General features: G+C 37.4%; 2 protein-coding genes across 3 annotated transcripts in view; one reads left to right on the top strand and one right to left on the bottom strand.

Annotated features, from left to right (window-relative positions):
- Window positions 1–1691: 1691 nt before the first annotated feature.
- LOC145496713 (uncharacterized) lies at window positions 1692–9423 on the bottom strand. 2 transcript variants are annotated; one of them, XM_081476450.1, is made up of 5 exons: window positions 8617–9423; window positions 7969–8133; window positions 6740–6920; window positions 5041–5185; window positions 1692–4451 (listed from the first exon to the last, which is right to left on the bottom strand). In XM_081476450.1, the coding sequence occupies exons 1-5, from the start codon at window positions 8953–8955 to the stop codon at window positions 4403–4405; spliced, it is 879 nt and encodes a 292-aa protein (XP_081332576.1). In that variant the 5' UTR covers window positions 8956–9423; the 3' UTR covers window positions 1692–4402. The 2 variants fall into 2 exon arrangements, with proteins under 2 accessions (XP_081332576.1, XP_081332577.1); XM_081476451.1 differs by having other exon boundaries at window positions 6749–6920; window positions 8617–9417.
- A 1181-nt stretch (window positions 9424–10604) lies between these two features.
- The window catches only part of LOC145498229 (C-Jun-amino-terminal kinase-interacting protein 4-like), a 33572-nt gene continuing 28289 nt past the window's right edge, over window positions 10605–15887 (top strand). The window contains exons 1-6 of the mRNA XM_081478125.1: window positions 10605–11087; window positions 12451–12571; window positions 12826–12896; window positions 13741–13829; window positions 14664–14866; window positions 15189–15789. Of these exons, the coding sequence (XP_081334251.1) occupies window positions 10776–11087; window positions 12451–12571; window positions 12826–12896; window positions 13741–13829; window positions 14664–14866; window positions 15189–15789 (1397 nt within the window). The 5' untranslated portion in view covers window positions 10605–10775. The remainder of the gene's footprint in view (window positions 11088–12450; window positions 12572–12825; window positions 12897–13740; window positions 13830–14663; window positions 14867–15188; window positions 15790–15887) is intronic.

Genomic DNA, 15887 nt, shown 5'->3' with positions numbered 1-15887 from the left:
CTGCATTTTGTACTGACCTATTGGGAAAGCATGTGATAATACCGATTCCATTTTCTGCCCAGGTGCTATTTTATGCTTTGTTTAACCCAGTACCATATTGGACTTGGGGGCACAGCAGGTAGAAACCCACGTCTACAACCATAACACTTCCTCACATTTCTGTTCCCTTTTCTTTTCCTTTGTCCACCATGTTGAATTCTTTGGCGGGTTACTGCTGTACACTTGTTCCCAGACTCCCATTCCCGGTTCCCCATTCTCCGTTACCAGTTTTAGTAACATCTTTTTTCCCCTGTGAAAACCCTGGACCTGTCAAAGTAAACTGCATACCAAGAAGGTCCAATAAGCCTAACTTCCTCCTATCGGCTAGGGCTGGAGTGAGTTGTGTTAAGTGCGATATGTCGTATGCTGTTCTCTATATGACAAGCACTTTTATCAAGATTTTTATCTTAGGAGGCCTTGCAATTTTTATAGAAGTTCCGATCATATCTAAAGAAGTCTGACAATTTCCAAGGGTGGGAATAATTAAAGCAAATTTTTAGCTTCCTTCTGTTGGGGCTGCCAAGTCTATGAACTTGGTACCATAGAATTCTGAATGTAACAACCCCCGTTAGGGTCAGCACACAAGGGGACCAGTCCCTGCGACAAGCTGTGGGGACAAGTCCCATAGGGTGAACAAGCAATTTTTGTCAATTAAAAAATCTAGTTGCAGGGACCAAAATTTGGTCCCTGTGACTTGTCCCACAAATTCAAACTGGTTTGAATTTGAGTGTGGGTTCCTTGTGTGATTTCCAGCTTGTCTGACTTTTTTGTGCAGTGGAACTTATTAGATTAGTATACAACAGACTGTTTTTGATATATTAAAATTCAGCTTGGCAGTGAGGCCTAGAGGACACAAACAAAAGAAATTGAATGACATGTTTATTCATTTTTTTTGTTTTTGTCCTCTAGGCCTCACTACCAAGCTGAATTTTTATATATCGAAAGTGGTCTGTTGTGCCTTTCTCTTAATAAAGGTTTGACTAACTCTAAATACTCTTGTTATTTTTGTAGCTCCTTATGCCTACAAAACTCTTTCTGGATGATTGGTTGTGGCTTCTGAAATGACTGTAACAAGATGCAGACTATGGATGTTTTTTTCTTTCATTGATCAAGTTCTTTGTTAATTATTTTTTTATTTACAAAAAATTACTCGTTGCTTTGGTTTTCTGGTTTGTGAATATTTGTTGATCAGCGATATGTGTTGGCAATACAAAGCTGTATTTACATTTGGGATTGGGATTTGCATGGTGGAATGAAATGGATCTTGTGTACAGACAGTGCGTAAGAAGATCAAAACAGCATACAAGATTTTCTGACAGCATAAACTTCCCTTCTTCATGGACGGGATGGGAAGACTGTCTTCTTCCAGAGATGGTGAGGATGACATTTAACTAATTCAAAAATGTGTTATTACTATTAACACCGATTTCACTTTGGAGAAATTTTTACAATATGTAGTTTTCTGCAGTCTTAAATGTCAATAATAAAAAAATCCAATAATTGCACTCCTGAAATAGCTACTGTTCTTGATTTAATAATGAACCTCATGGTGACATTCTTATGTGGAGAGGATTGTTAGATGTTTGTAGGGCTGGTTGATGTTTTAATTGCATAGAGCAAGTCCGTATTAGCTCAGAGCTCTTGGTGTCATTCTTGATGTGAAAAAAAAAGGTGTAAATTGTCTACTACATGTTACTAGTAATGTATTTACTGTTTTTGGTTTAAATACAATAGACCATGTTTGTGTAATTTGAGGTTGAATTTGTTGTGTGGATGATGGGTCTGTTTAAAACATGAAATGGCAAAATGATCAATTTAATTGGCACTGCTGGTGAGAGTCAATGTGAGATATGGGTGTCTGTAAGGGTGTTTTTAAACCCTTACAACTATTGAGAACTAATCACTATTGAGCCAGTGATATTTATGCTAACCTGAACACTATTTAGGCTAACCCAAGTGCTATTAAGGTTAACCATTTGTGTTTAAGCACACCTTATATTAGAAATTGGAAGTCATCCTATCAAAGATCCTGAAGAGGATAAAAGGGGTAAAAAAATGTAGCAGAGATTACACATGTTAATACTTGCCATGGCACTTAAACCTCCTCAACTGTTTGGGCTTTCTAGAGCAAGCATTTTCACAGCCTCACACAAGACATGACTGTGTCCAGAAGAGATTCATACTCACCCCTTTGAAGGTCATAATTTTCGTATTCTTATGGGGTTGGGTTCTTAAAAGCCAAACTGTGTTTGAGCTTAGTAACATATTGAATGAGGCTGTGCCTCGTGAGTCCACAACATTTTGACGACTGTGATGACCACAATATCAACGTCAAAGAAAATGTTTTTTTTTCAGAGCGCATGCTGGAAAAGGCATTGCGTGACACATTGATGCAAGCAGCATTGTCTAGACTCTCTTCGTTAACGGCAAATTAGCCAATCAGATTGCGAGATTAGTAGCGATTCTGGTAAAAACTGGAATTTCTGGAGGGTTATGGAAGGGAGTGTGAAACCGAAACAACATCGAGATGATTCTGTTGCAGAGGGAAGGGTATGGATATGTTGTTGGTCAAAATGAAATTTAGGTTAAAATGAAATTCCTCAGTCTCTTAATCCTAATTATTCATAATCCATGAAAAATTAGAGTCAAGAGAATTATTTTTCATTTGAATTTGAATTTCATTTTGACCTACAACTGATATTTTTGGAACAACACATCACCAGTGACCTGAATTTTTACAGACTGATATAGAAACCAAGTCTTGAACTAAGCGGCCTATTCTTAAAGGTGAAGATCATAAACTTATCACAGATACCAGTCTTTGCTTGTATTTAAGAAACATCAAGAACAAAATATTACATCACCAGAGACTTTATTTGAAGCGCAACATGCATGCATTAATAATAAAAATACGTCACTACTGTAATTTTTAAATTACATGTACACATGAAATAGGTGTTTTAAACCAAAAATGAATCATTATTGAGACAAACTCAGAGTCAATTCTTACACAAAAATTTAAGAAAATTAACATAAAGGAATAAAAATGTAGCAAAAAGTAGCCAAAGTTCTAATTAAATTAAAAAGAAACTTCTGCCTATCATAATGTTATTACATTAATTTCAACTACAAAGGTTATGTTTCTCGTTTTTTTTGTTAAGGCATTTAATTCTCTTTGTCTTATCCCTTTACAAATAAGATTCTTTCAGTAAAGATTGTCTACTTTTTTTTTGCAATAGTAGCTTTCTATTTCATGATAATTTTATACAATAGGATTTTGTGTGGAAATACTTTAAGTTTATCCTGTGGAAATATATCTTTTATTAGTTGAAAATTCTACTAGAAAACTAATGCAAATGCTGCGATCTGATTAGCTGAGCAATTATAAAATTGGACTATGAGTTAGCTCATGATTCAATTGTTAATTATAAAACACCATGCAAATATTGCCAAATAACCAAGTGCATTACTTTCTGTTGTGGTAGAAGCCATTTTTATAACCCAATTATTACCCAATTCATGCACGAGAGGAATATCCTGAATTTCTATGGAGAGTATTTGTTTTTTATCATTCTTAATATAAGATGAAAGGTTAGAGTGGTTTTCAACTGCATGTCGTAAAACCAAAACCAAACTAATTACTTAACAATTAGACTGCTCCGTCAATTTCAAACTGTGGTAAAACCAAAACTAAAGTATAATTGCCTGATTACTTTTGACACTCGATTGAAAACTGCTCTAGCAGTATGACATTAAATGAAAACTCCTCAAAGAAAATTACAGACTATTGATATTATATCACTTATTGTCAAAACTCTGATCACATTCAAAGCTAATTTCACTATGTCTTGAAAGGACAGTGAAGAGAATTTAAATTGTCTGAATGAGTAAAATATACAGACTATTACTTTGTACACCTGGCTTTCAAAACTTTTCTTATTGATTAGTGACTTTTTAAAACTTGTGGCTAGAAGACTGAATTCTTGATTCCCACTGTTAGAAAAATAGTTAAGTAAAGCTGATTGTAATGGTAAGAATTTAATTGCCAAAACTATTGTCCTGTTGTAGGTATCAAAACTATTCTTACAACAAATTTAAACTACTTAATTTACCAATGGGAAATTTCTGAAAAAGTAGAATGCAGCTTTTACATGTAACTTTGAACTCTGGTTTTCAGTGACAAGGCAAGAACAAGAAAACACTTTGTCATTATCCAAAATGTTACTTTCGTTTTTTCCGGACCAGAATGCCTGGTCAGGTTATTTTTTCGACTGCACTATCAAGACAACATGTTGAAGTCTTTAAGATGACTAGTATAGAGCATGCACAATCTGCCAGAATATCAATTATTATTGTTGCATCGTCAGGTGCGCGAGTGAAGAAATGCTACACGAGCCTCATCATCTTCATCCCTGCAACAAAATATAGGAGAGTCAATTATTATTAAACTATGCCCAAGAAATCCTCAAATCATGGTGTAAAATTGTTGATATTTGAAGGTCAATGCATTTCTGATGAACTTTTTTTCCAGCAAAGGAAAATTTAAAAATGTAATCGTGAGTTGTAAAGAAAATAGTGAGTTTTTTTTCAGTTACGGGGGGATAAGAAAACAATAATAATATTAGGGCTCCCATGGGAAACAGTGAGTTTTGTTTCCCCTTGAATGTCAATGTTACCCTTTGCTTTATGGCCATGGGAACATCTAATGATCTGAAGGAAACAAAACTCTGTTTCTCACGGGAGTAGACATTTACCTAGAAGCATGGCATTTCACAAAATAATATTATTATGCATTGATAATGCATTAATTTGCTCACTGTGTAAGATGATTTCTGCTGGGCTTACTACACTTGCAAATTTAACTTTTAAAAGAAAAAAATGTAAATTGAATGATGTAATGCATTAGCTTAAGGTTAGACATATAGCTTGGGGGAAAGATTGGTGGATGCTCACAACACTAATATTTGCTTAGGCTTTACTAAAACCAACAAAGAAACTTACTCTCTGTAGAATGTCATTTTGAGCTTCTTGCTTTTGAACTCACTTCTGCTTTTCCTGAAGCAACAGTAAACTGTTCCAGTAATCACAATTGTCAGCACTCCAGACACCGCTAGTGCAACACCTATCCAATGTTTCTCCATTTGTTCTGGAGTTGAAAAATAGATTAACAAATTGAAGAAGTTGGTGACTTTAAGAGCAGTTTTCAATTGAGTGTCGAAAGTAATCAATTAATTATTTTGGTTTTGGTTTTGGTTTTACTATGGTTTGAGATTTGAGTGAACAGTCTAACTGGTTAGTAATTGGTTTCAATTGGTTTTGGTTTTATGACACTCACTTGAAAACCACTCTATAATAAAACACAGTATACTAGATGAAACAGCCCCATGAATGTCCTTTAGTATTACTTCAAGACACAATTGATTTTTTTTTTAAACTAGCGTTTGAGATTCATTGTAGATATTTTTCTGAGGAGTTTTTTTGTGTAACTGATCTGCTTTTAGTCAATTTTAAAGTTTTAGTGGCTAATTTTCACAATTCACCTTAATCGGAGTTAAAAATATTTTTTTTTTCCCATGAATGTGGACAGATCAAGCTACACTGAGCCATTGAGAAACCAAAAAGCAGATTGGCTGAAGAAACTTTTTAAAGAAAAATTCTACTCTCAACTCAGGAATGACTGTAATTAACAATTAGATTATGCTACTATTGCAAAAAAAACAAAACAATTAGATTATGAGCTCGAGATTTCTATGAAGTGATAGTTGATGAGGCCAAAGGCCGAATCAACTATCACCTCATAGAAAGCGAGAGTGAATAATCTCATTGTTTTAGTAGAATTCTTACTAAAATTTACTTCAAGTAACAGCTTCCAGTTATTTTGTTTTTTGATTCTTGAGCAGTGGCTGGTAATCTAGCGTAGAGAGAGCTGCTGTGTTCATTATTTCTCCAACTTGTTAGATCAGATCAAACTTGAACTCACAGCTTATGAGAACTCATTTGCATAATTTTTGTATCTCTGAGTATTTGTCAGATCATCTAAACTGAAATGATATTTTCATTTGTTATTATTTTGTCTATAAACTTATGCATTAAGCCCCCCCAGGGGGGGTACTTTGGGAATTTCTGGGTAGGGATGTGCCGCTGGCACCCTGGAACCCTTAGCCTAAACCAGAGCTAGTTCAGCTGAATCTTGCTACACTATACTAGAGTAAACTCCCCAAATTCCCCCATCTACCAAGACTCTAGAGGCTTATTTGTGTAAATTTAAACTTACCGATTTGATTTTTTTATATTTTTGAGTGGCAATTCCTGGTTTCCTTAGTCTAGATAAAATCTTAAACCAACTGGTCAGTTTTGTGAAAAATAATACCCTATTCTAGACCCAAATGCTCTGATTTATGTACCTTATCTTAGAGTAAACTGCTTGAAAACCATACCCTTCACAGCGGCACATACCCATATAGCCCATATACGACAGTACTCCCCTGGCCAAATGATCGCAACATGTAAATGCAACACATCGCAACATAATTTGTTGGGTGCAACATGTTGCGTGTTTGGTTACCTTGTTGCCACGTGTTGGGTATTGTTGGCTCAAGTTTAAGTTTGAAAGTGGTCAAATTTGAGCCAACAGCACCCAACATGTCGCAACATGTTGCACCCAACAATGTTGCAATTGTTTGCCCAGGGCTTCAAGTACCTTTGATACCTTTAAGCACTTTATGCCAAGGCTTTATACTGTCTTCTTTCTTGTTACTCTTCTGCACAATAATGACCTCTTTCATGGCCAGATTGTCATTGATGTTACTTGTGATGGCCGATAGGTCTTTAAAATAGTCATTAGAATTGCCGTAAGCACCAAAAATCCACATAGGTTCATCCTGAAGGGAAATAAAACACTTGTTAAGGAAGTACTCTATGAATCTTTTCTGAGTGTATACCCAGTTCTCAAGGGGCAAACCCTTGCCCTTTTTCAGATGAGGATAGAGTAAGCATTTTCCATTTAATTTCGTACCAGACCTTTCATGCTGGCCTAAGATTTTACCTTAACCATTTTACAAACACATTGTGTTTGTTTTGACCACCCCCTCCCCTCCCTAAACACAATGTTGATGTTGGTCCACCCAGCAAAAGCTAAGGATTCTAACATTGCTTTAGGGTCGGTCAGAAAAACTAAGTTAAGACTTCACACCTTTCCGTTTTGAGTCATGAGGTGCTATATTTTCTCAAGTGCTCCAAGGACTTTTGGTCGGGTGTGTCTCAAAAACAAAGACCTAAGATCTAAGACTGAAGACCAAAGACCCCCTCCGCATCTCAAAAACAAGATTCTTAAAGGGTCTTAGGTCTTCGTTTTTAGATTCGGAGGGGGTCTTAGGTCTTAGGTCTTAGATCTTAGGTCTTAGGTCTTTGTTCTTGAGACACCCCTTTTGGTCACGATTGGAAAATTTTAATTTTAGAATTTGCCCCCCCCCCCCCATTTTGGACCTGACATATTTTGCAGTTTGTAGGGGTGAGGAGTAGGGGCAGTGAAGAAGGTCAGTATAAAGGCCAAAGGACTGATAACCACCCCTTTTATTGAAACAAGAAATGACCCACCTCCATGTGTCCCCCCCCCCCCGCCCCGCCCTGACTCAACTAAGAAAGGGCTTATGCTCAGCAAGGGCTTATACCACTTCAACACCCTTTTTGAGGAGATCCATCACTGCTTACCTACCTTTAAAAATCATATATCTATAATTTTATCACTGCATTACAGCCCAAAACCCATATCGTTTGGGGCATTGCATACCTACAATCTATCTATACAGCTATATGGCGGGTGTTTTGGTGAACATGCCATGGTTGGTTCTTGGAATTTAAAAAACTTACAAAGTAATGAGGAAGAACACACTCTCAATCACTCAATCACTCCTTTGGTCAGTGACTTACCGTGATTGGCACATCTTGTGGGTCACCCGTGTCAAGCTTTCTGCTGATTAACAGCACTGATCGAAGTGAAGTGTTTGTTGAGGCAACTACTTCACTCACATGGTAGTCTATATGCGTGTTATTATCTTCCACGAGCACTCCTGGTTTATTTATTGTATTCAAGTCCTATAAACAAGTCAGCATCACATGATAAGTATTGTTATACACCCATGTTTGAGTGCTGGGACTTAAGTGAGGATAACCCGGGCAGTGTGGCCCGAGTGTTATGATTAGGCAAAAGAGCCTAGTATTTCTTAACAGGAAGTTTTGTCAAGATGTAACTATTACGTATTCAAAATCAGTTTTTGTTGCGTCATGCCAAATATAAAAGGGACGTTCATTTTTTTACTTTGGTTTACAAAACAATAGGAATGTAGTAATGAAATAAACAGTCTTGAAAAATTATTTGTTTAATTGGCGGGTTTTTTGCACGTGTTTTCCAAGAGGGCCAAAAATCAACATGGACTTATCCATTGTGCTTTTGCCTGCTTGGAAAATAAATACGATGCCGAAACCCTTCCAAATATCATAATTGTTATAAACATAAGTATGCTGATAAGATCCAATATTTCAAACATGTACTTCAACACAAGTGAGAAAGTCTCTTACCAAAGACGTCCTTTCTGACGAGGAAGATGGCCAAGTTATCAAAAAATCTCCACGGGTGTCGCTTAATTTCATCTGATAATTCTTGTCGGAAGATTTATTCTTTGGAATAGGCATGAATCCAAGTAAAACCCAACCTTTCTCGTCGATGGTAACATTCACTTTGAATTCAACGCTTTTCGCCGTTTCATTAACACTCCATTCGACGACGAAGTTGTCGCTTAGATTAACTTTGCAGGCGAAGATGGCGGGAGTTTTCGCTGTGTTTTCATGCGAAGACTTGACAAAAAGGGCGAAGCCAAGTAACTGTACATAGAAAGCGTATTTCTTAACCGTGTGCATGATAAGGTTTCGACTGAGCGACTTGAATATCTATTCTGTGCAGCGCTGGAAAAGGCTTGGAAGACTTTCGTTGAAGTGTTATTGCGTTGAAAAAAATCACAGAAGAGCTCGACAAGGTTAAGAACACGGTCGTCACGTCCCGATGACTTCTCCAGCCAACTTCGTTCAGCTTAGTCTTTTGCCGCTACGGCTGTGGGTTTAGGCAATTCTGAAGCGGTCACAATAACCTTGCTCTGGTCTGATTAACAAAGATATCGGTGAAAAGCAGCTTTCAAATCTTTCCACTCGGTTTCCAAGCGCTGGGTTCTGCAGCCAGACACGATAGTTAACCAAGTGACTTCCCTCCGGCCACGCAACCTTTTCAAATGCAAATCATCAACTGTATGCACCTCTAATTTGAATACTGCTCTTAAGTAAACTAATTGATTCTGCCCTCCAGCGAAACACTGAGCAAAAACAGAAGCATATCACTTTGCTTCTGGCAAAAACAAAGAGCTTCGTTGTTATTCACTGACACAGCTTAAGAGCGGGTTTTACGAATCCTAACAGTTTTCAACCGTATATAGCTCGTTTATATTTAGTTTAAAAGCAATTACTTCGCAAAATTATGGATATTAAGATGGGTTATTAAAATGCACATGGTACCACGTGTTTTTTGACTTCCGTTTTACTTTTAATCAAGCCCAGAGTTTCTCCGGCTACGCAGACCGCGGAGCCGGTAAAGTTATGGGCGCGAGATTGTTCATATCGGTGAACAATTTGATTGACAGAAACCCTTGAAAGTGACATTCTCAAGGGATTCTCAAGGTAATCAAATGGAATCAAAACTGCAATTGTAAGCCTCCCTGATTGGCTCGTTTCTGATGTTAAAAAGGCTCTTGCACAAGCTTTTGCCCACCAGAAAAATCATGCACAACCTAAAGTAGGCTCAATTTCCGCCGCTCTCTCGCGTCTGGTCTACTTCCCTCCACAGGAGAGGATCGCGGGCTCCTTTCCCGAACAGCGGCTGATAATCGAGAATAAAATCTGAAGGTGGGAAAAAAAAAAAAAAATTCATGCCCCAGAAATTTGCCTTTATCACCCCTTATATATCTTAAAAAATAATGGTCCGTTCCTTACTCCTTAGGGGCTAGTCGGGTGAACAAAGTACAAAGTTGTACAAAGTCGTAGTAAGTTAGTATCTCGTTTATCTGGCCTAAAACTGTATTTCCATCATATATAAGTCTACAAAACTGATCAACAGTGATGATTCCATTAGGACAAGTAAACGGTGTTTTTTCCGTTAGGGAACACTCCGCCGGAAAATCTAGAAATACCTGTAAAAACTTTAGCCGATGGGTTGTGTTTTCCTCGGTGTTCAACCGTACATAGCACTTGACATTTTACCGCATTAGAAGTACTAAAGAAGCATAAACAGAATCAACAGATTTTTGTTCTTTTTACAGCATCTAAGACGTCATAGCCAAAGACTGGCTTAAAATCTTTTTCCTTACAAAAAGCTTGTTTTCGCAAAATTTTATTGCACTAAAACTGCTTTTGTTTTTCGTAAACTTACGAACTGATCTGATCTTCTTCCGGCATCACATCAGCCGCATGTCTGTTCTTTACCCCTAAAATGAACTTTGATTGGCTAGAAGTGAGGTAAGCAATAATTTCTTCACCAGACCTCCCCGGTATATGGAAATCACGAGAGTGTGTCTATGATGAGAGGCGAAGCAATTATGAAAAAATATAACCGTTTTCTTCGCTTATTTCTTGTTAGTTATCAAGGAAATGTAGTGTAGGTGTTGGTATTTTGCCTCAAAAGGAGTAAAAGCGATATGGAGGGCGAGGAAGAGAAAAACGACGTGGTTTATTCGAGTGGAGATGAAGGAGGCGCCACTGTCATGTCGGAAAGAGTGTCGAATCTCGCTAACAGTATTTACAGCGAGTTCGAACGAATGATACAAAAATACGATCAAGACGTTGTATCAGGCCTCATGCCGCTCATGGTTTCTGTGTTGGAACAGCTCGACAGTGCTTACGGTGACAACAACGAACAGTTAGTCGAGTTGGAAATATTGAGTGATGATAATGAACAACTTATAACTCAATACGAGCGAGAGAAGCAGCTCAGAAAACTGGCCGAGAATGTAAGTGAAGTTACCTCCTCCCTTTAACTAATTTCTTGAAGTAAGCTTTCCTCTTAATACTTATTGAATCGTTCCGTCTTTTCGTGGATAATTCAGCAGGTCTAGCCATATTTTCTATAAGTTTTCATGTATACCTCTTGATTCGACAGCAGTTTCTCAACCGCTCGCATTCAAATTGTCCTATTGGAATTGAAACAATACCCTTAGTAGAAATTTCTCGACTATTTTCGATTGATTTGTTTCGTAGAATTATAACCTTCTTCTAATATTGTTTTGCTCTGTCGGTTTTGTATTTTATTATGTTAGTACATATAGGAAAGGCGTTGTCTTCTCGATTGACACAATTGTCATTTGCTTTGATTTTATTACAGACTTCGAAGTGATCTATTTATTTTTACGAAAGTTTTAACCCCAAGTCAAACATTGCCACTTTATAGAGTGTCTGATTTACCACGTGTATTCTTCCACCTTTAGTAGCGTTAGATATTGCAGTACATCGAAGTTAAGGTCCCATTTTCCCCGAGGGCTTTTATTTTTGTTTTACTTTGCACACATGCATGACGATTTAAGGTTTTTAAATGGACATCTATAAGCCAGTTTAAGAAATCCAAAACAAGCAACACATTAGAACGTGTTAAAGATATACAGATGTGCCCTTGTCACATGTATGAGGAAGGATATTTAGTTGAGTGTGTTGGGCAGAAGTGAAGTGAGAAACTCAATTAAGAAAGTGTAAACATTTGCTAATACAATTAAACTTCCTAACCACCTCACATGGTGTACTGCACTGTTCTGTAAGCTTGAAGTATATGTCAGATATTTTCAAATGTAATGTTTACTTTGGGCATCTCCTTTATTATGTTACGTTATTAAGTGCCATTTATCTCGCGATGATATATTGCTTTCCATGCAACAGATTGTCTGCATCAAAGGAAGGTTTACATAACCAGCACATTGTTTAGTGTTTGGGAACACTAGCCTGACCACTGCGTCATAATATGCAAACTCTCTTTGGTTATCTCGAGGCTATGGAGGCTATTAAAGTATTCAGATATCAGTGTGCAAGTGAGAACTGTTGACATAAGCCGACTTTTTGACATGCATAACTATATATGCACTGTGTCCAACTTTCAATATCACACAGCAATAATTTAGGGGTTTCAGCCTGGTCTCACAGTTTAAATTCTCTTTTCTCTTTCTCAATTATTGAAGAAAGAAGAAAAAGATGTCAGGGAACTGTGTGCAGAAGATTGAGTGAGAAAATTGATGTCTCTCTTTGCATATAATTTAGAAACTTGAAGAGAAAATTTAGCCTCTAAAAATAGATTTATCATGTGATAAAAGTTATTAATAATCATTGCAGAAATACCTTGAGATTGAAGATCAAATTGAAGCTGAAAAGAGAGATACCCAGAAGCAGATTGACACACTAGAACATGACAACAAAAGTCTGGAGTCTCGCATCAAAAGCTACCAAGATCACAGTGAGTGCCAACTGTCAGAACTGTTATGTCAAACATTTATGTTTTAAGGCAAGCAAAAGTATCGTTTAACTTAATAGTAAAAGCCAGCTTATACTATTTCTTTGTTACCCTCAATACCTTCTTGAGAATAGAAGGACAAGAAGAAAATGTTTTGCAGCATAAATCTTCTGCATAACTCTTGGGTTAGACCCTGTTCTCCTAACAGAACTAACACTTCCTTGTTGCCCTCTTAATAAACAAATGTTTGTTTTTAGTTGAACGTCAGGATGAGAGGATAGCAGACATGAAACGTGAATACCACACACTTCATGAAAGACATTCTGAGGTGAGTACAAAATCAGGTTATAGAGAGGTTTTCCATCATGCTTAACCAAGGCTCAAAATGAACTCGAATTCCAGCTTGCCCTTGGGACAAGTAGCTCTCAAATTTTGCTTGCCCTTGCCCTTATTACAAAATGTCTTGTGACCTCAAGGTAGGCAACAAGAGCATGCTCTGCTAAGGAAAAAATTTCTGCTATATAACAGTTTCATGTATTTCCCGTAATGTGCTAACAAGAGTGGAGGCTTTGTAAAGTATCTGAAATACGGCAGATGTTTCAGTATACCTATAATTATAAATGAAGAAATTATAATTGTAATTCATAAATTTATTATTTTCGTTTGCACACAATTGGTCTAAACATGTCACAGGACTGAATATGCCCCAGGTAAAGCTGGTATATCCGAGTGATATTCCCCAATTTTCAAAACTGCACATGTTGTGAAAAATATTGTAAGGATAATAAACACAATAGGCTCCATTCTGTACGAAAATATGCTTGGATTGTTGTGCTGGACATTATCATTCTGTTCCTCAAAGCTCACAGTTTTGCTTGAGCTACACTCCCGGAAGACTGTTCGCCTCTAAGAACAGATAATGGCCACGAACCAAGATCCATTCAAGCATATTTTCTTGCCAAATGAAGGCTCTTGTTTATTTATGTAACAGGTAATTTTTAATTAACAATTTCTCTATTTTGTTAATATGAAACATCACAAATCACTTATGGCAAATATCTTTAAGCAAATCTCAGTGTACGCAATATCTTGTTTATTTTGGGAGTGTACATGATGATTCAAGTAGATGTTGTAAATCATTTGATATGAGTGTGGGTTCCTTTTTGTTTTAGTTACTTCACCAACACATGGAAAGACTACAGCGAGATGACAGGAAAGGATCAAGCTCCACAGTAGATACACCGACCAGAAATCCTCTAAGGTACTGGTAACTAAACTTTTTTTTTTTTTTTTACATACATACATTTTATTTGTTCTCAAATTAAAATTACAATTGTAACATGCCCACGATAGCTGAGCTAATCTAGGCGGGTCATGTTAGGACGAGTTATTAATATACAACTAGGTACAACTAAATACAACTGAAGGTAACAAGAGAACTAAAGAACTTGTTAAAGCTTGGATAGACTAAGGGCTGTTAAACTTAAATGATTTTGTTTAATTTTTTTGGAGGAGTTCTGTTTCGTTCAAATTTAATACTCCCATGATCTATACAAACTTGTAAACTCGAATGACTTTGACATGCAAATATTTTAATTTGCAACCAATGTCAAATTTCTTGCACGTTCATTGGCTAATATTTTTCGTCAATAAGAGTACAGGTACATAGATGGTGGCATTTTTGAGTTGACCTTTGCGTCTATGTCAAAATAAGTCTTCACGCAAAAACAATTAATATGAAAATGAGTTTCACATGCACGTTCATTCTCATGCTTGCAAATCAAACTAATTTTCACACGAAAAGTTTTTCTCGAGGACTCATTCTATAAAGAGGCAAATGATAATTTGGAAGTGGTTTATCGAGATTTTTAACTGAGTTTGGTTGTTTTTTAAAACAAGTTCTGTTTTATCCAAAAAATGATTCCCAGTGAGTGTATTAAAACTTACATTGCTAGACAAAAGGAAGGCAAAGAGAACCTATATTGAGAAATGCAAAGATCCTTGTAGATGTACATACACATGTGGACCTACTTTTCTATGGCGTTCACTGTCAGGACTTTGAACACTTTGTTGATCATGTTTTATTCTTGGATAGACCAAGGGCTGTCTCTTCTGAGTCTCCACGGTCACCTGTGGGAACCCCTGTGAACTCCATAGGGGAACTGGTACCTCCTGGTACCTCCCCAGTGGCTCCGAAAAGCCCTGATGTGGATGTGTCAATGCCTCAATTTCCTGCAAACAGAAGGGAGAGTAATGAGATGTCACTTGAAGAAGAACAACTTGCTGGTGTCAGGAAAGGTTTGCTCAAACTTTTGTTATCATGTTTTTAAGTTGTCAAACTTTCTTGTGAGTGAATGTTTCCCTGAGCCATTTTCTCAATGTAATGCAGTGGGTGATTCCAGAAAATATCCATACCCTACCATGGGCGGCATGAAAATTTTAACTCCCAACCCCCTTGCATTCAGAAATTCCAAAATGCATTACCCCCCATGCTCTCCGAATTCCAAAATTGTGAACTCTCAAAATGCCACCCATGGTATAGGTATGGATATTTCCTGGAATCACCCATTTCAGAAGAGTTACTGTTACTGATGAAAACATTTTTATTGTCATTGTGCAGATGCTGAGGGTGGGAAGACAACAACTCCTGGAGAGGATTCTTCTGTCATTCAGAACAAACAAGTGTCTCCTGGAGGCACTTGTGTTACTGCTAATAATGTGAGCGTTGTCATTACCAGTGATAAACTAGATGCCAAGACTAGTGATATCCAAACTAAAGGTTCACGTTCAAGCACGGCAAGTTCTTTGCAGAGTTTAGATACTGGAACCTGTCATCTAACAGATGTGGACAACATGCCAATCATGACAGTGACAGACGTTGAAAGGGCAATTTCTGGGGAGGCTCAAAGTCCTCCGGATGGAAGCTTCCTGAGTAATGACGCAGCAGCTATCATGGCCTCAACTCCTGAACTAAACCCTAATGCATTATCCTCACCAGTAGATGTGATCAGGAGGGGAGGAAGTAGACAGAGTGCAGAGCGTCCAATATCTCTGGATCTTGAGACGTTACCTGAGGGTGTCAGTGCACATTCACTGTTTGCGGAGCTGTCAGTTCAAGAACCAGACATCATTGGACAGGTGGACACTGGTGCAGATATTACAGCAATGGTCGGAGAATTGGATACGGTGTTGAAGGAGAACAAGGAATTATTGACAGCGAAGTAAGTAAACAGTCTGAGATACTAATAATTATTATAGCTAACACATCTCATACATTGGGCGACAGTGTCCCATCTTGCCGGAGCTATCGTGGTTTCAT

This window comes from Orbicella franksi, chromosome 9 (assembly GCF_964199315.1).
Source record: "Orbicella franksi chromosome 9, jaOrbFran1.1, whole genome shotgun sequence".
Taxonomy (NCBI): domain Eukaryota; kingdom Metazoa; phylum Cnidaria; class Anthozoa; order Scleractinia; family Merulinidae; genus Orbicella; species Orbicella franksi.
Note: the sequence above shows the minus strand (reverse complement) of the source record. Positions and strands in the feature narration are given on the sequence as shown.